Source organism: Perna viridis, chromosome 15, assembly GCF_037379345.1.
Source record: "Perna viridis isolate PV_CMFRI_1.1 ecotype Kerala chromosome 15, ASM3737934v1, whole genome shotgun sequence".
NCBI lineage: Eukaryota > Metazoa > Mollusca > Bivalvia > Mytilida > Mytilidae > Perna > Perna viridis.
In genome coordinates, this window is record NC_142459.1 from 13,163,807 (window position 1) to 13,187,279 (window position 23,473).

General features: G+C 33.5%; 1 protein-coding gene across 10 annotated transcripts; it reads left to right on the forward strand.

The window, feature by feature from the left end:
• LOC148597001 (CD5 antigen-like) lies at positions 1 to 22,847 on the forward strand. Of its 10 annotated transcripts, none has more exons than XR_015919016.1 (15): positions 1 to 76; positions 2,018 to 2,140; positions 3,082 to 3,220; positions 9,562 to 9,740; positions 10,285 to 10,417; positions 12,459 to 12,646; positions 14,069 to 14,207; positions 14,362 to 14,540; positions 15,737 to 15,910; positions 17,702 to 17,872; positions 19,621 to 19,791; positions 20,799 to 20,969; positions 21,305 to 21,463; positions 21,811 to 21,977; positions 22,531 to 22,657. XR_015919016.1 is itself a non-coding variant. In XM_088563349.1 (15 exons), exons 2-15 carry the CDS (start codon positions 2,056 to 2,058, stop codon positions 22,739 to 22,741), a joined length of 2,166 nt encoding a protein of 721 aa, XP_088419475.1. In that variant the 5' UTR covers positions 1 to 76; positions 2,018 to 2,055; the 3' UTR covers positions 22,742 to 22,847. The 10 variants fall into 10 exon arrangements, 9 of the variants coding, with proteins under 9 accessions (XP_088419475.1, XP_088419477.1, XP_088419478.1 ...); XM_088563349.1 differs by having other exon boundaries at positions 21,811 to 21,877; positions 22,531 to 22,847; XM_088563351.1 differs by having other exon boundaries at positions 21,956 to 21,977; positions 22,531 to 22,847.
• The last annotated feature ends 626 nt before the right edge of the window (positions 22,848 to 23,473 follow it).

The window sequence follows — 23,473 nt, forward strand, 5'->3', positions numbered from 1 at the left end:
TGAGATAACAATATCCAATCACTTGTTTGCGATAAAATTATGTAATCAGCAGGAAGGTAACCTAACTAAAACAATAGTAAGTAAATTCACTTTAATTTTTTTTTTTTTTTTTGGGTGTCTTAAGTACCACTAAAGGGAGAAAGAGATAGAAAAAAAAACAACAAAATACACCAAGTATGATTTGTGCCAGAATATGATATATATATATATATACAACGTCTCAGAATGTGACGACTCTATTCGCTACACTGCTCCATCGGATCAAATTGATACAGGGAAGATAATGTAAACTTATAGAAGGGTCTGAAAATTCCCAAAGATGTTAGAACTGTCAAATTTGCGATGCAAATTTTTGGTCGTTCCCTCCGCGGGACTCGAACTCGTACCGCTGTGACATCTATGGCAACACCGCCTGCACAAAGTCCAGCGCCCTAGACCACTCGGCCAGATAGGCTATATAAAAATATAGCTTTCGCTGGCCGGATCATTCCTCCTCGTAGGATTAATCTGGGCTGTAACTTTGTACACGATGTATGGTAGTACGGGACAGTTCATTTAGATGTTATTATGTAGGATAGAGGATCAAATTAATGATGCATGTCACAACAAATCAATATTATACAAACGTCTCAGAATGTGACGAGTCTATTCACTACACTGTGATCAAATTGATACAGGAAGATATGTAAACGTATAGAAAGGTCTGAAAAATTCCCAACGATGTTAGCCTAGCTGGCCGAGTGGTCTAGGGCGCTGGACTTTGTGCAGGCGGTGTTGCCATAGATGTCACAGCGGTACGCGGAGGGAACGATCAAAAATTTGCATCGCAAATTTGACAGTTCTAACATCGTTGTATATATAACCCGACAACAACACAGAGGTTGCTCGTTATCGATAACAGGAATTGCTCGTTAGAAAAAAAATCGACAACAGGGACTGCTCGTTAGAAGAAAACTCGACAACAAGAGTACAAATCCTACTGCCTTAGAAAAAAACTCGCCTACAACATTCGAGAGCCTGCTAGCTTAGAACAAAACTCGCCAACAGTACAGGGTCGGCTAGCTTAGAACAAAATTCAGCAACTACACAGGGCCAGCTTGGAATAAATCTGGGCCACAAAAGTTCAAAGATTTCGCTTTTACTAAGTACTAGTATTCTCCGAAAAAAAGTTTAAAGTTGAGAAAATAGTGAAATATAAAAAGTCTTTTATTTATTTGATAAACACACATGACTGTTGTTTGTTTACGGAATACGTCACTGAGAGATAGGCTGAGATATCGCAAGATTAATAAAAAGTTGATAATTCCAAAATTAAAGTTGACAATTCCAAAATTAAAGTTGATAATTCCAAATCTTAGGTTGATAATTCCAAGATTAGAATTGATAATTCCAAGATTGATAAAAAGTTGATAATTCCAAGATTAATAAAAAGTTGATAATTCCAAGATTAAAGTTGATAATTCCAAAATTAAAGTTGATAATTCCAAATTTTAGGTTGATAATTTCAAGATTAGGGTAGATAATTCCAAGATTAATAAAAGTTGATAATTCCAAAATTAAAGTTGATAACTCCAAGATTACAAGTAGGAAATTCCAAGATTAAAGTTGGAATTTCTAAGTTTAATGTCAATAATTCCAAGATTAAAGTTGGAATTTCCAAGAATAAAGTTGATAATTCCAAGATTAAACTCGACAATTTGATAAAAAAAATGCATGGCCCTAATACGCTTCCGTACAAAACATGATCACTCGTGTCAAGAACGCTTTATGATTTGACTCGTGCGCACACTCGTTAAACCTAAGGTCATTCGACACCCGTATTTATATTTTGGTTATTCACTCTTTTCTTTTAAATACTCTATTGATATTTTTTATATGTAATGTCTATAATGCATGTGTTGAACCATTTAGGTCAAACTGAACGAGGACCGAAGTACAATATATGTAGAAAGTAGCCCACAATGACTAACATTATACACGTTACATGTACATGTAATACATTTTTTTTAAAATATAGGACGTCAGGGAGATATACAAAAGAGCAAGATAACCGAAATGAGAGACCATAGTATACATAATATGTATTTTATGGCTTTACTTGGAGGTTCCCTGAACGGCATTATTTTTTCATTACGTTATGGTTAGTATGTCACATTAATAGGCGGGGTCATGCAGCATGGGGTGGAAAGGGGGGGGGTACAAGGTGTTCCCCTCATTGAAAACGCCTTTAAAATTTATATCATTAAAGTAATATGTTAAAACATAGAAAAAAAAATATAATATTCGACAAATAAGTAAATATATTGTTATTTAGCATATTATAATCGAAACTAGTGAATATAATGCATATTTTATTTACTTTTTTCTTGATGACATAGTAACGTATACGTTATTATTAAATTTTTATTTATGTAAATTCTTAAACATCACTATTGGCATGAACAATTAATTCGAAGAGGTATATGGAAAGTGCAAGGAATTCAACAATCTTAAAGTATGTATTTATTTAAGAAGCTGAAGTATTAAACATACAGGAGCAAAGAATTGAATGCCGAGCAAATCATGTTAAACAAATATTTTGAGGTAGAATGTGTGAAAAATCAAGACTGCATAAAAACAAATCTCTTAATTTAAGGGGGAGCGTACGCACGGCACGCCTATCATTTGATCTGCACCTGATATATGTTGAATTGTGGAAACATTCTATAGATAAAACCGAAAAAAAAAAGAAACTAAATAGTGTCAAACACAGTTGGGATTTATGGGTAGAAATATCACACATTTTTTTCATTAAAATCTTATCTCGTTACATAATGAGCATCGAAAACACACACACACACACACACACACAAAATAATGATAATATGTCTTCTTATTACGCAAAAAATCAAAGGTTTTATAATTTTCTTATAGTAGTAATGACTCACATTTTGCAAGCTTTTCTTCTGAAGACAATTACATTGTAATTAATTATTTAAACCAAAAAAAAAAAAAGCAAAGCCAGGAAACTCCACTGAATGAACAACTACTTAAGTCCCAATAAAAAATCAAGAAGCAAAATAAATTGATTCATCGTTTCAGGAGATATAAGGTTAGTTGGAGGAGCATACCAAATGCAGGGCAGATTAGAAATCTACTATAACCGACAATGGGGTACCGTTTGTAATGACACATTTGGGTATTCGGAGGCAATGGTCATTTGCAGACAACTCGGTTCAAGGTACAGAAAACGGAATAATAGTTCAAGTCTGACAAAATTTTCTACACAATTCATACATGTGTATCCAACAATTGATAACCATACCAAAACTGTCTCTGATGTTGGAATGAAATTAATCATTATAAATCCTTCAGGAAACTGTCACAATTCTTTTCTGAGGGGGAAAATACATATTGATGCTAACGTAGGGAAGTTTAGGCTATAAGGAAGGGAAGATGGCAGTGAAAGGGACATAAACATTGTTTAAGAATCGAATTGCTTTTTTCAACCCCTTTAGCGAAATTTCCCTAAGAAATTTCTTGCTCTTAGTTTAAGTGCACATTTTTTATCTTGCATGAAGAAATCTGATACAATATCTGATTGTTACAATATAAAGAGATACATTAATGCATAAAAATGTAAGGATTATTCAGGGATGGCGCCAGACACTTTGAAAAGGAGGGATGCCAGCAGGGGTTCCTCAGAAAAAAAGGGGTGCTAGGACATTATTTGCCATTTTTTGTCGATTGTACGCATGAGACTGACAAATTTTCCAATAAAAAGGAGTGGTTTCAATCCTTGCACCCTCCCCCTGTATCCAACACTGTCATTAATATATTTTTTTTTCGTCAAAAATGTGTAGACAATAAGGGGTGTGAGTGAATAGTGGGATCAATATTTACATCATTTTCTCAAGCAATTCTTTCGGACAGATTTTAAGGGTTTATATGGTAAAAATTTCTGTTGTTCCCGATCTACATCCATTTTCTAACTGTTAAACAAGCAATTAATGAGAAGTACTGCGTGCAAAAGTGAACTTCCGTTACTACATCTACTCACTACTTTTTATATCTTTTTTAGTTCCTTACAATAGGGTATGTAAGTTTTGTTCTAGTTTCATTTACTTTAACCGGAATGTATTGAAAACCGAAGACTGATCTGTATTTTATTGTTCACTTTCGGATACTCGAAACACTGTATTACACTGTAAAATCTGCTATTTTATGTTTTTGTTAATATGAGGAAGGTGAAACCTTTTTACGCTCCCGAAGAAACATTATTTCAAAGAACCTTTCTGGCTTTTTTATAAATTCATTTTGTCAGCACTGATATACTTTACTTAATATGAGCAATTTTGCAACTTCTGGGTTCGACAAATAATGCAGTATATTTCATTCTGTATAATTCATGTCTGAAACCTCTTCTTGATATACCTCCAATTATTCCTATTCTATTGAAGACCATCACTTACAAAATTTTTGTAGCAGGCAGAACAAACTAACAAAAATGAAAAAGTGCTTTAAAAAATAATAACTTGACAACCATGCAGCATTGCTTACCTTAAAAGTGCTGGTTATGCTTTTAATGATCCGGTTACATGGTTGACATTGGCTGTTAATGGCAGACCATAGGGCATGCATGGAGTCAGGGATTAAATATTTAAAAAGCTAAATTTAGCAAGTACTGACACTTACATAACCTAAATCTATTTTTTTTTGCTTTGTTTGTCTGAACTGAACTTATATGCGTGAAGAACTTCACACACAAATATTAACATTTCTAATAAGTGTACTAAAATTAAATAGCAAGTCTATACTCTTAAATTTCATCGCCCCTGGAATGGTAAATGTGGTTATAGCTCAGGCAAATATTTTTTTAATTCTTTTTATATCATATATATATATATATAGAAAGGTCTGAAAAATTCCCAACGATGTTAGAACTGTCAATTTGCGATGCAAATTTTTGGTCGTTCCCTCCGCGGGACTCGAACTCGTACCGCTGTGACATCTATGGCAACACCGCCTGCACAAATACAGCGCCCTAGACCACTCGGCCAGCTTGGCTATATAAAATATAGCTTTCGCTGGCCGGGTCATTCCTCCTAGTAGGATTAATCTAGGGCTGTTACTTAGTACACGATGTATGGTAGTACGGGACAGTTCATTTAGATGTTATTATGTAGACTGATATATCTCACACCAATGAAGTGAATATTGGTTTTATTTCTTACTTGTACGTATCAAATAATGAAATACATTTAAGTACAAAAATGTCCATGAATTCAATATCTAAACATATTGAACTGGACTGACTTTTAATTTATTTGTATAATGGTACATTGTACATCAATGTCTTCTTTTTTGGTGTCATCTGAAACGTCTTTGATTTCATGCACTGTACATATTAAATATTAGTTGGTTTATAAACTTTTAGTTCTGAACATCAAAAGGAAGATTGCAACTGGTTTTGACAATTATATTCTATAGAATTTAACAATGAATATATGGAAGATGATGTAAACCATATCTCTTTCCAATCGTACCACCAGATGCCACACCCCAAAAAGTTTGGGATTAATTTTGAAGGTTGTGAATGAAATTATTAAGGAATTATATGCTTAAAAGGGGTTACTCTGATTCTGGTGAAATTCTTATCCTGCATAAAAATTCTTATCACAATAAAATTCAACGCTGTATAAAGTTTGAATGGTAAATCTTAACTTGCTCCATTTGTTTTGGGTAACACATCTGTGATAGTAAAAAGCTACCTCCCCTTCCCCCCTTTTGCAAGCATTTTTTTTTTGTTTTATGTAACAACATTGCTTACATATCTAAATCAAACTTGTTCCACCATGTACCAATTAAATTATTAAAAAATAATGCTTTTAGTAGTTCCAATTTATGAAAATTAAATTTGAGATAATATACTATTTTAGTACAGTTTAAAAGTTTTCAAACAATGCTGTGAGTTCCAATTTTTGGGCATTCACAGTTATCAAATTTGACAAGACTAAAGTGTACTAAATGAAATTTCCTAATTTTGTGGTTTGATTAAACCAATGTTGTGTGTAATCTGGCTAATTTCGCATTATTAATTCAAGAAGAAAGTGAACCAGTGTGGTACACATGCTATTATACCAGATATCTGATAAATAATCATCTGGATGTACACCATTGTACATGAAGTCATAACAAAATTTGGTGGACTTTCTTCTTTGTTATTTTTCACGTACGTTTTATGTTTAGTGATAGGTTTATCCCAGCGAATATTTTTCATACCTCTCTTAGAATTCATCTCACAAATTTGGTCATTTAGAGCCGTTACATCCTATTCAAGACTTTTAGGGCCTCTTTTTTATCCCCATCACTAAACAAGCTCTTAAGTCTAAACCGTCCAGTATGATCATCAAATTTGTTCATGTTAACATCTCTGTACTTTGAGATTGAAGCAGGAGGAATGGCAGAAAAAAATGACAGGTATTTGTCTGTCAAATAGTTCTTTTTGAATAGCAGTATACTCTGATATAATGCAGTCAAAATTACTGCTTTCTCTGAAGTAAGATAACTCAGCCCCAAATTCATGTTTTATTTTGGTTGTAAGGTCACATAAACCATCACAAAAAATAACAAATATCCGATCTCCTTTATCTAGAGTTATGGAATTAATTTCCATTCTTATATCTTCATAAATCTATAGATTTGGTGGTTAAACTAAGCAAGAGATTGGTACATCTCTTATATGTGCAAATAATTGGTAATGTGAAAATGATATACATGTAGATTTAGTGTGTTTTAGTAAGAGTTAAGTAATTTTTGAGCAGGTTCATTTACCCCTTGGGGAAATGTTACACAATGGCGACTTGAAGCTGTACCACCATGCTTGAGCATATGAATATTCATGCATGGTGTAATTCTGCAAATTAATTGTTGTTCTATTATACTCGATTCTCTAAGTTCAGGAGGCACTGTTTTAGGGTTCATGTTATTTTGTTCTGAAAAAAAAGTTTAATGTCAATTTTTGTCAAGGTGACAACGTACACACATATCGACAGTCTTCATTTTCATGTTAAGTCTTCTTTCATGACAAACAGTGCAATAATGAAATTCAAGAGACATTTGGTGTAGCTCAAAATTTCGAATACAGTCCATTACTTTATTAAAATGTGAATTTTTCATGAACAGGTGGAGCATCTGAAATTTTCAAGTTGTTGACTAATTCTGTTAGTATTTCGTGCTTTTCTTTTCCTTTCATCAGATGACTCTGGATTTTTTTTGTGGAAATTCATAGTTTATACCAAGCTTTCTACACCTTAAGTATACTAAATCGGTGGAAGGGTCATAGTTGGTGTATTTTCTATTTTTGATTGACTCATCAATGACAGGATTTTGTGACGTTGTTAATGTAACATGTAAGGCTTCATTGTAAACTTCAGTTTCATATACACAATGATCAAAGTCATTGTTATTTGTGTTGAGATTTTGTTTTATGTACTTTTATCTTTTTTGTTATGAAGGTTGTTTATCAGAAGTAAGCAATTTTCTCTTTTTATTTACTGTCTTTGAAGTTAAAGCTACATTAGACATTTGAGTGTTTATTTGTGTGCTGTCTTGATTTTGTAATGGGGATAAATGAATAGATGTCAGAAGGATGTCAATTGTGTTATCAAAATATGTAGGTTGAAATTCATGTAATGAGTAAGTTGAACCTTGATCAAAACAAACATTTATTTTAACTGCTAATAAAATAGAGAAATAGAGGCAGCTTCTGTTTCAGTACTTGTATCCCACCCGCTGCCCCTAAACATACTGTTTGTGTACATATCAACTGTCATATTACTATGATGAGTAATTCTAACTTTTTCATGCCATGTAGGCCAGTTGTGAGCAACATTAGTACATATTATATTTCTGTAAAAGTTGGTGTTTGCAGTATTACCATGAATTAACAAACTAAGTGAATGAAAAAAGCAATGTCCATCTCCTGGAACATTGTGAAAGTTGTAGGTGTTATTATTTATATATACAGGTTTTGATAGAATTGATTTCAAATCTACTAGAGCTAGTTTGTTTACATTATCAGAGTGAATATTCCTTGTTTTCATGTTTGGGTCAGTGGTATTACGAAAAGTGTGCACATGGGAAGGTGGATTCTCTAAATTATAATCTTGGAGAAAAGTAGCTGCTAAATCGTAGCTATTGATGTTTTTTTTTTTGATTTTACGATCTAACGTTAACAAAAATACATAAAAAGTTAGAGCTACGTTTCACAGCTAGGGGAAAAGTATCAGGAGATATTGTGGGTTCTGAAGTATATTGACCATGGTCAAATTTGGACAATGTACTTTTACAACCTGAGAGTTTGACACTGGGAATTCTGCATCACAATGAATGTAATCATGGTCAACTTAAAATTTATTGGCAGTGATATTTAAATTTCGATCATTTTCTTTAGGCCTACTTGACAAAATAAGTATGATCAGCCATAGTACCATTTCTTACTATATCAGCATAAGATTTTGGCTTTAACGAGAACTCCATTGTTTTAGAGGGTGAAATAAAGCTTGACGGAACTTTTGATGACATTTTTTCCAGACAAAAGCTAATTTCAAACTTAACAAATTGCTTTTACCAAAAATATACAGCCATACACTTCAAACAGTTTTAGCGAGGGCAAACGACTAAAATAATTGAGAATGCGCAATGGCTTCTGTAGAGCTCATGCGCATTCTCGAATTGTTTAAAACATAAGCAGGTGTTTTGATTTTATTTCTTAAATGATTGTATTTGTTTGTATTATTTGTGTAGGTTACCTCTCAGTTATTCCTTTAGCACAAACGACCATGTTTATAAACGAACTCAAAAACGGATATACGTTATTGCGCTAGTCACGGTTATTAGTTCGATTGTCGTGGTCGGAAATGTCTTTGGGTCGTTTTGGCAATAGTACGGAATTATGGGTAATGGTATTTTCGTAAACATTGGAGCGCCTTCTGTTGACTGTTTTGACAATCCATATATTGAAAAAATATGATATGTTTTGAACTTTATCAAAAACGCTACTGAGACTGGTTCTGTTCTCAATCACATTTTTGAAGTGTGCTAAAATGAAGCTGTCATTATATTGTTTTTATGTTCCTGAATTTACATGCACAAACCGGATATTGATGCCTTTTCTGCCCATAAGTATACATGACCCAGTTGATAATACGGCCATAACGCTCCCTTCGGGAGCGTAATACCTTTATCACGTAGAATTTTTGGGTATTTTTTATACAGAAAGATGTTTTGCCCTTAACACTGAACTTAACTCTCTCTAAATAAAAAGTCTCAATGCCTTTGAAAGGTAGACTAGGACCCATTCTCGTGAAATCACAGGGTCACATGACATAAGACATCCTTGTCTTATGGTCAACCAGACACACTATCAAGCGAGATAAATGATTGTGAAATGATTGATATTTGATGGCAAATATTGTAGCTTGATCATGAACGGATGCTGTTAAAAAGACCGAGTGATCACGAACAGGTAAAACTATTGCAAGACTTGTTTAATGAGAAAAAATATATCCTCCTTTCCAGTTCAAGGAATAATGTCAGATTTTATACATCTGGCGATGGTACTGGAATAATCTGGTTGGACGATTTATCGTGTAGTGGATCAGAAGACAAAATAGCCGATTGTAGTCATAGGCCTTGGGGAGCAAATGATTGCAGTCATAGTCAAGATATTGGGGTTTGGTGTTTCGATGCGTCAGAGGGTAAAGTGTGCATACAATAATACTATCAAAAAAGAAGCATGATAAAACATCTATTTTTGAAATGTCAGCATCTTGAAATGTCTGTACAGTTGTTGTCTATGGGAAGTTATTCAGTCCGAAGACAGGAAGAAAAGGCACAATAGAGCTAACTCTAAAACATTACATTTTGAATAACTGACGTCAACATGAAATAATAATTATATAAAAGCACCTATATCTTGATTTATAGAAAGAAAACGAGATAGGATAATGTTTAATATCTCCATAGATCTTTGTTTGAAGTTACATTTTATTGTTTAGTCTGTAAATTTTACAAATGTTTATAAGATCAGTGCGCGAAAAGCTAATGATTTGTTTAAATTGCTTTTTTGATTTTTTTTTGAAATTTTAGTTCCATACATTTCTCAGTAGGATCAACACCGTGCAGGAATTCCTGTAATATCCATTCATTTTTCAACTTACTTGCATTGACGAATCCTACACTTTCGGGTGGTGTAATAAATAAAAAAATCTTTATCTCTTTTTCCGTATGTTTTAACAACAGGAGACCTGCGGCTGGTTGGTGGTTCAATAAGAGGTAGACTTGAAATATTTCATAGAAATACATGGGGAACAATATGCGTTGATGGATTTGACGGTAATGATGCTAAAGTTGCATGCCACCAATTAAACCTTGCGTAAGTACAAACAACCTGTATAGAGTCGGGCACATGGTAAGAAAATTCATCTTTCATTTCAAATGTGCACATGTCGACCACTGATTGTAACAACTCCTTATGAAGATTGGATCGCGATATTTGGCTTGACAAAAACAAAAACAACAAAAAAAGCAACCTGTTTTATGGTACTTGATTACATTGTTGTATCATCACAACTGATACAATAGCGGTATACCAGAGTTTGTCATAATTACGCGGACCTTTTGTACTATGCAAGACTTCTTACAATGAAGCTTCTTGAAGTGTTATGTCGTTACAAGAATGAAGTCATTACTTCAGAAGTGTTATCGTCGTCATCATGAACTCGTGGATCGTTACGGTGTATTCATTTGCATCATTGATTTGTTCACCATTTCATAGTTTTCCTTTTCTATTTTGTCTACCTCAGACGTGCCATTTTATTAACAACTTGATGGATATTTCTAGAAGAGTAGAGGATGCTTGCCGTACCATTGCACCTGGTCCATGGTCCCAGTTTTTAGTGGAGTTTGGGTTGTTCATTTACTCATTTGCTCATGTTTCTTTGTACGTTTTATTTGGATAATACCGTGTTCTTTGCTGTGTTTGTTTATTTTCCCCTAATATCCTTTATCCTTGTAGTATATATATTTTTTTAACTTTCCGTTCGAATTGTGTTACCTTGATTACTCTGTTGATATGAACGGTAATACATGCATCCTTTATTATGTACAACCGACTATAATTGCTTATGTATCCTTACCTTTTAATATTATTTATGTTAATTTTGAAGCAATTGTTAATTAAGATTAAGTAAGTTACAAATTGAATAATAAAGAAACGTACTGATCAGGCTTGGGTTGCAGAAAATATCTCAAATGGAGACTTTCCTCAACTCCTTACTTTTTTTATTTCAATGATATTCGATCGCTCAAAATTGAAGTTTAGAAAGGGTTTGAGGAAAATCTCAATGTGAGATTCTTTATAAAACTGGGCCCAGGACAAGCATTGAATATGATATAGTCGGTCAAATATTTATAAATATCAAGATAATTTAAATTGGGCAACAAGTCTTAAAATCACACAAACCTTGTGTTGTTCTAAGGATAACGAAAACAGACGCATGAAGTCACATTTTAATATCCCGAATGATAGAATGTCGTAAGTTCATCTTTTGTCTATATCATAAATAATTTATTCATTGAGTTTCATATGTTAATTTCAAGATTCTGCAGAACAATATTTAAATGGTGTTACATGTATAACTACGAAAGAAAGAATTGGACAACGTACAAAAAAGGTTGTCCAATTCTCCAGCTTTTACCATGTGTTTCATCTCTGTCAAAATACTCTAATAACAAATATCAGTGTTGAATGACTAATATCAGGCCACATCAATTTCGCCTACTCTAATCTAAAGTACGATCATCACAGATATTCTATTGATCATTTTTACCATAACGTTTGAGCAAAAATCTATGCATAAAATAAGACATACTTTTACTATGATGCTGGTCCGGGTGTTTAAAAGAATAGGCCTGCAGCAGCACTAAAGGCGACTAAATAGTGATCAGAAACCTAGCCGGGGGCTAGGCGCTCTGTCCACAGAGCAACTGGGATGTGTGCCCCAGGTGGTGGAATGGGGTACCCCTGGCATGTTACAAGCTGGGGTTGTCAGCCTATAATACGGAAAACCTGACCGCAAACCATAGTGGTGCACCGTGTTAGGAAAGATGTCACGTTCCTCGCACGTTAAAGAATCCTGCTGTGGTATTCAATAGGAGTAGGAACCTTTGCGCTCCGCCACAGGAGGCTAAATTGCCCGACCTTACCCATCCCCTCTTTTCTAGTGGCAATCAAAATTTGTCGACCCTATTATCCTTGTGTCCCACCCTTTTTTTATTTCATCATTATTTCATGTTCATTTTATCATCCATTTCATGTTCACCGTCTGAATATAGCTGAAATATTGCTGCTCGGATGTTAAACCTCAACAAACAAACAAACAAACAAACAAACAAACATGATATGATTACTTCAGAACCAGTAATGCACAGTACTACACACATGGAAATGGTAAAGAACCGATTTGGTTAGATCGATTAGCATGCACTGGAACAGAGACAAGCATTGATAATTGCAAGCGTCTTTATGCATGGGCACAGCATTACTGTAGTCACAGTAAAGACGTGGGAATACGTTGCTACGGAAGTAAACAACCTCGACAAGGTTTTTATTTTGATATATTTGACCATTACAAATACGAAAGTAAATTTAGAAACGTATTAAAATTTTAAACATCAGTAATCGTTCAACCTTGCTCTAAAAACAGTATATTACTATATACTACATCCGAGGTAAAAATTAAGATGACGAGAATTGTCATTTTAAAAATGGTTTTACTCAAGATAATTAAGTTATATGGGTCTATACACTGTGATACAGTGTATAAACGTTAGAAAAAACGGGTGAAAGGAAAATAGGCATTTCCCCCATCGAATGAGCAAAACTCATTACAAATTCGTGAAGCCGCTTCTGTTTTATTGTACCAATTTACATAAAAAGCAGAATACAGCGCCTGATAGAGGTAAAACACCTACTTGTATGGAATAGTATTGATATCTCCTTTCAAAGGATTGAAAGTTGCGGTAGATAAATAAATAATATATAAATGAAAATATAGATATACATATGGCCGAGTGGTCTAGAACGTTGGACTTAATGCAGGGGTGTTGCCATAGATGTCAGATAAGAGAAAGGATTCGAATTCCGCTGAGAGAGCGACCAAATTTGCATCGCAAATTTGCAACCTCACATCGATTCTAGAGTTGGGGTGAAGTTTTGACTTGATTACATACATGTATGCATCCTTGTTTTAACATACTATGTCGATCCTCACGGTGCATGTTGTGTATCTACATAGTAATGTATTAGCAAGTAAGATGGTAGAGTTGCCTCACCCTATGCGACTTCTTATATGTATTGTATACTTAGTGTGGCTGTATTTGTATACTGTTACAGATCATCTATTGTCTTACTCGATACCATCAGAGGTTGCCCTATTCAGTCACATCATGTGCTAATGTTCGCGCTCTAGATTTACTTATGAGGAAGTATCACTCGGTTAACGAAAGCTATATTTCTATATAGCCTAATTGTCCGAGTGGTCTAGAGCGTTGGACTTAGTGCAGGCGGTGTTGCCATAGATGTCAAAGAAGGAAAGGGGTTCGAATCCCGCTGGATTTGTATATTTGTATGGCTACATACAAATATAACTTTCGTTAACCGAGTGATATTTCATCGTAAGTAAATCTAGAGCGCGAACATTATCACAAGATGTTACTGAATAAGACAGACCCTGATAGTATCGTGTAAGGCAGCAGAGGATCTGCAACAGTGTACAAATACAGCCATACCAAGTAGATAACTATTCAGTTTTTTTTTACTGTTCAAATTTCAGTTCCTTGATTTTCCTGTTAGGTGAAAGGACTTAGGGACACATTAGAATTCATATTTACCTGATACACAAACCTTATTTATTTGTGTATATTACTTTATACCTTGTATAAAAATAATTTTAGACAATGATTTGGTGATTAGGAAATGAAAATAATATGGTAAGTAAAACTGAAGATACTATGTTTTAAATAGGAGATCTTCGTCTTGTTGGAGGAGTTGGTCCTAGGGACGGCAGACTTGAAGTGTATTATTCTAGTCAATGGGGAACAATATGTGATGATGGTTTTGGCCTTAAAAAAGCTCGAGTTGCCTGTAGACAGCTACGACTCAGGTTTGATTGTACATGTTTGAAACGAAAATTGATCAGTAAAATAGTCATAAAAACATTAACATTGAATTGCAACATTCTCAAGCGTCCATGCAGAGTAGTACAGAAGTTAAACAAAACTAGTTAATAATTGATAACAAAATTGCATGTTTTATAGCACTGACGATGCGGAGTATTTTACTACTCGTGGATTATCTTCACAGCAGATAAACCTAGATAATGTAAACTGTACCGGACAGGAAGCCAGAATTGACCAATGTTCACATAACGGATGGAGAAACGACGACTGCAGTCATTCAGAAGATGTAGGAATAAAATGCTATGGGAATTATGTTGGTAGGCTTTTGTTTATTTGTTTGAACGCTTGTCTTTTTAATAACATCTTATCTGAACTTAAACATCTACCACATTTATTCTATGTCAGCAGGCAAGTTATTCCGAGTTTGCCATTAAGGTATCGGTCTGAGTTTTACAAATTACCGATCCTTCTGTTGGTTTTAAGTGTTAGTAATCTAATAAATATATAATGGTATAAAACACATCATGGGAACGATGCAACTACGATATTCCGAGTTGCATCGTGAAGGCCTCTAGTCTCAGCTTTCAGCAGCATGTTAACCTCATATCACGTAGCATTTAGTTTCTTCAATCTTCAAATGAGACATTTTAAAACAAAAACAAATGTTAACCGCTTCCTATCTGCATGCCTATGGAATTGGCTCATGTTTAAATTTTGGTCATTGCACTTGCTGTGCTGATTATACATTGATTTGGTCATTATATATCTACAATAAATTTCAAACATAATATATCATTCAAACATAAATACAAAAATACCACTCATTTCAATATTGCAAATGATGATATGCTGTACACGTGTTTAAAGGTTTAACCTTCTCTAAGCAGCATTAGAACCAAATACACAGGGAGATCTAAATCCAAAAATAAATTATATTCAAGAGGTACTTAAAATCTGAAATAAGAATATTGTTAAAAAATAATTAGAAAGTGCCATATGTAGTCTTAGCACGATCGACCAATCATAGATAATAAGTTTTGCATGTAGCAAGTCATCTTAAACAGTCTGTTTTTTTCTATAAAGTTGTTGAGTGTTTAAGGACTTTTCTTAAGGAGGTAGACCTAGGGTAAGGGGCATAACTCTTTAAATCATATTCAATTTCACCAAAGCATTTCAAGCTTTCCTTTGACACATAATAAAATCAATCCAAGTTACTTTGATGCTTACATTAAATTGATGAAAAAAGTGAATACAAACGGTCAAATGATTTGTAAGAGTTGTGTCCCTTACCCTAGGTCTACCTCCTTAAAGAGTGAATATTTGAAATTATAAAGGTTCGTTCATTCCAAAAAAAAAAAAAAAAAAAAAAAAAAATCATATACACATATAGTACAAATAAAGACAAATTCCAGCTCTTTGAATGTTTCTACAAATACAGTTTTGCATTTATGTATGTACATGTTTTATATAATAGGTATACACATGTACTTTGTTTTTCGTTTTTTATCTAAAGTAAATGGAAATTGGGGACAGTGGTCTGCATGGAATACATGCTCAGTTACCTGTAACGGTGGAACACAACGAAGAAAACGATACTGTAATAGTCCGAGGCCATCAGCTATAGGTTTGACCTGTAGTGGCAGTAGTTATCAATATCAGTCATGTCAAATAAGGGAATGCCATATAGGTAAAGCATTTTTAATCCTTTATTTTTTATACATTTTCTGATATTAGACTGTGTTTCGTAGGTTTTTATTCATAAATATCTGATTTGTAACATGGTTTGCGCCAAAATATCAATTCTGTTCATTTTGGAAATCTATTGTAGCTTACTAATTATGGTTATTTTTGGCTGAGTTGCAAAATAAATTATAGTATGTTGAATGTTGGGAGCACAGAAAACATCGTTTTGTAACATTTTCCTAAGCAACTAAGAATCACAGCCATTAGATATTGGTTAAGCAACTTCGGTATGGGGTACCATGTAACTGCAAACGGGCCATTTCTGTCTTTGACACCCCATGAAGATATTAGTTATCTCTTATGTTTTTCATGTTTTCTATATTTCAAAGGTGCCAAAGGGGTCACGCTGCAAAATCTTTTTATACCCCACCTCTTGAAAACATCAGTTGTAACCTCTAAATTCCCATAAAATTGTTCTGAAATTGTCAATATAAAAGTTCTATAATGAAACAGCAGAAATCAGATTTTGCAAAGAGATCGTTATCATAGAACATGCTTTAGAACAGTCACTGAATGTTTTGTTGCTCTTTGGAAATATTTGGCGAAAGCTGAAAAAAAAAGCATTCAAGGTACGGGAAAAGAGTCCATCTCAAATTTAACATCATTTTACACATTTATATTTCAAAGAGGTATAAAATTAATTATTTGGAGACTAGCATTGCAACAATCATTTGAATGCTATAGTGAATCGTTTGGAATACCAATTCTGGCTATAGAAGTAAATAAATACTAGTAATCTACTATGGATCTACTGCATTGATAAGGAGATGATTACCAAGTGTCGTAAAAGTAAAAATGTTTGCTTATTATAATTACGTGTCTGTAAATGGTACACATGTAATTGGGACCTTGGTCCTACTGGAATACATGCTCAGCTACATGCAACAGTGAAACTGTGATAGCCCAGCGCCGTCAGCAAATAGACAACGCTGCATTGGTAGAAACAAAACCTTGTTTAATAAAGGGGTGTCCTGGTTATCAAATACCAATGTTTTGCTGATCTCTAAAGTACATGATACTTGGACCAAATGGTCTGGATTTTATGCAAAGGAGGAGGACGCTTACCCTACCCGTGCACCTAGTCCATGCTCCCAGTTTTTAGTGGAGTCCGAGGTGGTCATTTGCTTTTGTTATTTTGTATGTATGATTTTAGTTACTTCATGTTCTTTGTTGTGTATGTCTGTTTTCCGTGTATGGTCTTTGTCCCTGGATTACATTTTTTAATTACCGCTATAACCTTGGTTCCCTTGATTACTCTTTCATAAATGCACTTAAATAAATTACAATTACAAATAGAGTATTATAAGTACAGGCTTACATGTCTATTCGTACCAGAAAAAATCGGGACTAAAATAGCAAGATACGTTCTTTAAAATAATAAGATTTAATAATTTAGGCCACACACATCACATTCATTCTTTTTGAACACATTCTGTAACAATAGTATAATTAACAGTACCGAGGCGTGGAATTGTGAAATGGGTCAACAACACAAGTACGTTTTGATAGAGCGCTGCACACGTGTTATCGAGAAACAGGATCTATTGTTGAACTATAACAATTCATTCTCGGTCATCTCATATACCATTTACACTTTATGATGGTAAGTTTTCTTTTTTCAACCTCCTATAGCCACACTAGTACTGAAGAAAGAAATAAAATCATACCTAAATATTGATACATTTAATTTACTTTTTACCAATCAATATCATATTTGCTATTTTTTTCTGACCAGTAAATGGTAATTGGGGACAATGGATTTCCTGGAATGCATGTTCAACTACCTGTAATAATGGAACTCAAAGACGGAACAGATATTGTAACAACCCAGCGCCGTCAACAAACGGACATCGCTGCAGCGATAACAGTTACCAAATCAAACACTGTTTTATAAAGGGATGTCCAGGTAAAGTTCGCATAATTTTGGTAAAGTCTTACAAGTATTCCTTAAACATAACATGAAAAATAAAAAGATTTTTGCATATATCATTAAAGTATTTTTTCTATAATTCATTATTTCTTTAAACAGTTCATTTTACGTTGAGTTACATAACTTAAAATTGGTTATAATGTAAAAATTGTAAACGGTATCGAATTCGGGACGGGAAATATCTCGTACTTTTCATTATTAAATTTCAGTTGATTTTATAAGGACAAGGTACGGGAAAAGATTTCGTCTCAAATTCAACATCATTGTACACATTTATATTTCAAAGAGGTATATAATCAATTATTGGGAGACTAGCATTGCAACAATTATTTGAATGCTATGGTGAATCGTTTGGAATACCAATTCTGGCTATAGCAATAAATACTGGTAATCTACTATGGATCTACTGCATTAATAAGGAGATGATTATAAAGTGTTGTAAAAGTAAAATAAAAAAAAAAATTGCTTATTATAATTACGTGTCAGTAAATGGTGCACATATAACTGGGACCTTGGTCCTACTGGAATACATGCTCAGCTACATGTAACAGTGAAACTGTGATAGCCCAGCGCCATCAGCAAATAGACAACGCTGTATTGGTAGAAACAAAACCTTGTTTAATAAAGGGGTGTCCTGGTTAGGTTATCAAATACCAATGTTTTGCTGATCTCTAAAATACATAATACTTGGACCATATGGTCTGGATTTTATGCAAAATGTCATATGTATATTTTTGTATATATATTATTGTTCAAAGATATCACTTTTGTGACAAGTAAAAGGACACAAGTAAAAATAAACTGTTATAAAGATCAGTACATTTTTTAACAAAAATACAACTATATATATATATATATAACGTCTCAGAATGTGACGACTCTATTCACTACACTGCTCCATTGGATCAAATTGCTACAGGGAAGATAACGTAAACTTATAGAAGGGTCTGAAAAATTCCCAACGATGTTAGAACTGTCAAATTTGCGAAGCCAATTTTTGTCGTTCCCTCCGCGGGACTCGAACTCGTACCGCTGTGACATCTATGGCAACACCGCCTGCACTAAGTCCAGCGCCCTAGACCACTCAGACCCCTATATATATACCCAAAAAATAAACAAAAATGTAAAATCATATAGAAAATGATAAAGATAAAAAAGAACATAATTAAAAACAAAAAAAAAACAAAAAAAAAAAACCCAAACAAATCCCTACGACTACGTTTTCACGATCAGCGTGTTAGAGTCAAGTATCAGTGCTTATCTATTTTTTAACATAAACATTAATTTACAGGCAAAATTGAAACAAACTAACAGTAGTTGTATCTTGCATACGTTATTACCTGTTCCTCTAACAGGGATGTAGAATGATTAAAAGTTATAGGCATGAATCTCCAACATGATGCTTTTCGCTCTCTTGTTGTATACCTATATGTTCATCAAGACTAATCCCACTCTTTTTGACTGTGTCTGAAAGCGTTTCTCTAATTAAAAAAAATCTTCTATATTCCATGAAATTTCGGTTTAGAAACTTTACGTTCTCTCATTGTAGAATAATTTATCTTTCTTGTAGTAATTTAGTGGATGGTGCCAAAAGAAATATCATTGTGGAACATGAATTAGTTTCAAGCATTTATTTAAACTCCTTCAGGAAACAGTAGATAGTATTATCTTTTTTTTTATAAGTCTTATTTTTAATTACCGTTGATTTGTTTTCTAATTTGTAGTGGATGGTCATTGGAGCAGATGGACCCATTGGGAATCTTGTAGTTTGTCATGTGGTAACGGTCAACGTAAGCGCTCGCGGTATTGTGACAATCCTGTCCCCTTGAATCATGGACGCAATTGCCACGGAAGTGCTGATGAGTTTCAAAGCTGTTTTATACAGGCGTGTCCAAGTAATTTGTACTGTCTATCGATATTTTGCAAAATAACTGAGATTTGATAAAACAAAAAAAACAAAAAACAAAAAAATATTGCATTATCAGTGCATAATATGACTGGCCATTAAATTTCATTTTCATTTTTTAAGAAAATTAAGCTATGCATTAGTCATTTTTAAAACATACAAATAAAATGGTGAATATTGATTTTAAACACACAAGAAAACAACTTTTACTTTCTGTTAAATGGTACGACATTTGCATTCACTCAATAATACCGTATTTCGAATTAATTTTATTTAATGCTGTGGTTTCTCCGTCTGTTGAGACAAGTTATCTAAATGTTTTCGTATTCATATTCATTGAAGTAAGCCAGTTAATGTTATAAATACAGGAAGTGATTGCATTATTAGGTATACACGATATTAGTATGTGATATTATACTTCATATAATATTCTGCATTTTTCATTGGTTTACACATATTAGTTATTCAGGTATAACACTGTTACTTCATTAAACGCATCCTTACCTTCCTACACAGGCATTAATTTAAACCTGGCATTTCGAGATGTCACCTGCGCCAATTTTTCACACTATTTCCGTTCGGTTGTTTACGTTTTTATATTCCCGACCAAATACAAATTATCCGACGATAATGTGTTAAAAAAATGGATATTGCAAATTTAAATGAAGGAACAAACGGACTGTATAATACTAAATACAGAGGGAAAGAATACATGTGCCTGTTTAACTTGAAATGATATATGGTTCTACATGGTTTATTACCAGGATACGAAAAATAACAAGAAAAGAGGACCAGAGCAAATAGTACAAATGAAAACATATCACCAAAACGAAAAAAAAAAAAGATAAACGAGAAATGCGCATACTTTAGAGTAGACACACAAGTCACCGAAATAAGTTCTTTGTTTTTTTTCTAAATTTTTAAGGAGATAATGGCATAATAAAACACATATTTTGAAAACAACGCTTTAATACTGAATCATTTTATATCAAACAGTCAATGGCGGATGGTCTTCGTGGTCGGAGTGGACACACTGTAACACAACGTGTGATGGAGGAATCCAAAGCAGGAATAGAAGCTGTGATACACCAGAACCAGCCAGCAATGGAATTTATTGTATCGGGAATGATACAGACTATCATAACTGTAATACAGCAGGGTGTCAAGGTACTACAGGATACGATATTTTAATGCAAACTTACATGTACATAATACAAACATGTTAAGTGTCATGGAGCAGGGGCACAACGATGACCAATATGTTCGTAATGTATATGTTTTTGATAACTTTTTCAGTTCAAAAGCGTAATGAAAAATAATAGAACGGAACAACTAAAGTTTAAGAGGAAATATCGGTAGATTATTTGCTGCTTCATGATTGCCCAGATTTGAATAGGGAATTGACAAATCACTATAACTGTAACTGATTCAACATGACAAAAATCAACTTATTGACTAATTTTGATAATATGAATTTAGTTATCTTTTTATAAAGTATACAGATCCTTATATTTTAGATTTTTTGATAAGTGGAGAAGATCAAAGTAAATATACTGTAACTTATGTCACACTTGCTGGTGTTGCGTCGGCATGTGTTGTTTTGACACTAGTAATTTTCGTTGCTGTTCCATACATAATTCAAAGAATAAGACTGAGTAGAGGTATGCATACCCTTTGTGATAGTTGATAAAATACAGAGTCGACCCAAAATGGATTATCTTAGATATCAACAATCATCAATACATTAGATACAACAAAAATGTGATAGTTTCAATCTTGAAAAATGCAATTATAACAATTATTGTAAAAGTAGTGACTCTTAACACAAAGATACACATTCAAAATATTACGATCTGGATATACGGTTTTAAATTTTGATGTGCATGCCTTCCCGTCTTGAACATATGTGTAATCTTGTTCTACAACAATGAGGAGATTCTAAAATTTTCTATCTAACAAAAACTGTATCATGTAAATAGGTTTTCAATCATTTTTGTTCCGTATTCAGTTGTAAAATGTATGACAACAGAACTTCAATCTGAACCAACACATCTCTGTATTCTGTTTATATACACGTAAGTTAAAAAACCAAATTCTGCAGTACAGTATACGATATGCAAAAATAGTGCAACAATATTGTCTTGAAATTATAGGCTGTAACAAGAATCAATCAAGGTAAGTCAGATTGAATACAATAAAATAATGTGGACAATGCAAAAAAAAAAAAAAATCTGCCGACAAACGCAAACTTTGCGTAAATGGACCTTCGAACAACTAAAATATTCTAGCATTTTCATTTGTTTAATTGCATGCGCGAAGTAATCAAAACCAAGAGTGGGGCATCTTTTTTTCAGGAAACAAAAATATAAAAATAGACACAAACAACACGCACAGTATAATGTAATTGATTATTTTCATCATTCATCACGATAATTTGTACTGATTATTTGAAAAAAAAAAGCGGGTGAAACCTGGAGCAGTTAGTTACATTTCGCTTCAAGTTTTTTCCTAGAGTAAAAATCACATGTGAAACATCAAAACGTATTACTCTAAAAATTGTTCATCGCTTTTTGTTTCATAGAGAATAACTCATTGGAAAACTTGTATTTCTCGAGCAGACTTGTAATAACCAGATGTACTATGATCTGTTTTACAAAGGTAAATTGTGTGATAAAACCTTTAAATTTGAATGACAAAATGATGTTTGAGTCACATTTTTGATTTGCAGAACTGCAGAATGTCGACGAAGTGCTCCGAATGAATACATTAGTTCAGAAGTTGCTCCTTGGGGTAGAGTTGGTCCAAATGAAAATTACGAAGAAGTTGATTTGCCAGACTTCCATAATGCCACTTATGGTACTGATGACATAGAAAGTACCTCTTCTGATATTAAACGATTGCGACAACAATCCGAAATTTATGAAAACTTAAAAATGTAACGTACATACAAATGTTTTAATTGATCTTCATTTTTTTCATTCTTTTATACGGAATATATACCACAACACAACACAATGGTATGTGAATAAAACATTTTTCTGTCAAGCTCGTTTTGAAATAAAATTTGTAATAGAGAGACAATTTATTTAAATGCTAATCACTGGAATGAAAAAAAAAATGCTTTGTTCTCCCCACTCACCCATTCGATAAAAAATGTGCATTTGAATCAAACTTGATTTTGTTCAAAATCTAAAATAGATTAATAGATCTAAACTAAAACAGATTATGTGTTTTTTGTATCGCGTTAGAACTCTAACAAATAGTCTTCTGGAACTGGGTTATGTTGCTACAAGATTGAAGTCATCACTACAGAAGTTTTATGGTCGTCATCATGAACTCGTGGATCGTTATGATGTATCCATCAGCGCCATGAAAACTGATTTTTTCAACGGGTCATAGTTCACCTTTCCTCGTTTGTCTACCCCGGACTTGAATTTTTATCAGCAACTCGGCGGTTGTTTCTAGAAAAGCAGAGGACGCTTACCCTATCGGTGCACCTGGTCCATGCTCCCAGTTTTTAGTGGAGTCCGAGTCGCGCATTTACTTTTGTTACTTTCTATGCATGATTTAGTTATTTTATGTTCTTTGTTGTGTATATCTGTTTTCCATGTCTGGTCTTTGTCCCTGGATTACATTCTATTGATTACCGCTATAACCTTGGTTCCCTTGAT

Excerpts from the sequence above, each read along its gene's own strand:
- LOC148597001 (XM_088563349.1), top strand. The coding sequence starts at position 2,056 with ATGAGAGACCATAGTATACATAATATGTATTTTATGGCTTTACTTGGA. Across the intron at positions 17,873-19,620 it reads TTTTATAAAGGGATGTCCAG|TGGATGGTCATTGGAGCAGA; the intron begins GTAAAGTTCGCA and ends TCTAATTTGTAG. Across the intron at positions 19,792-20,798 it reads TTTTATACAGGCGTGTCCAA|TCAATGGCGGATGGTCTTCG; the intron begins GTAATTTGTACT and ends TATATCAAACAG.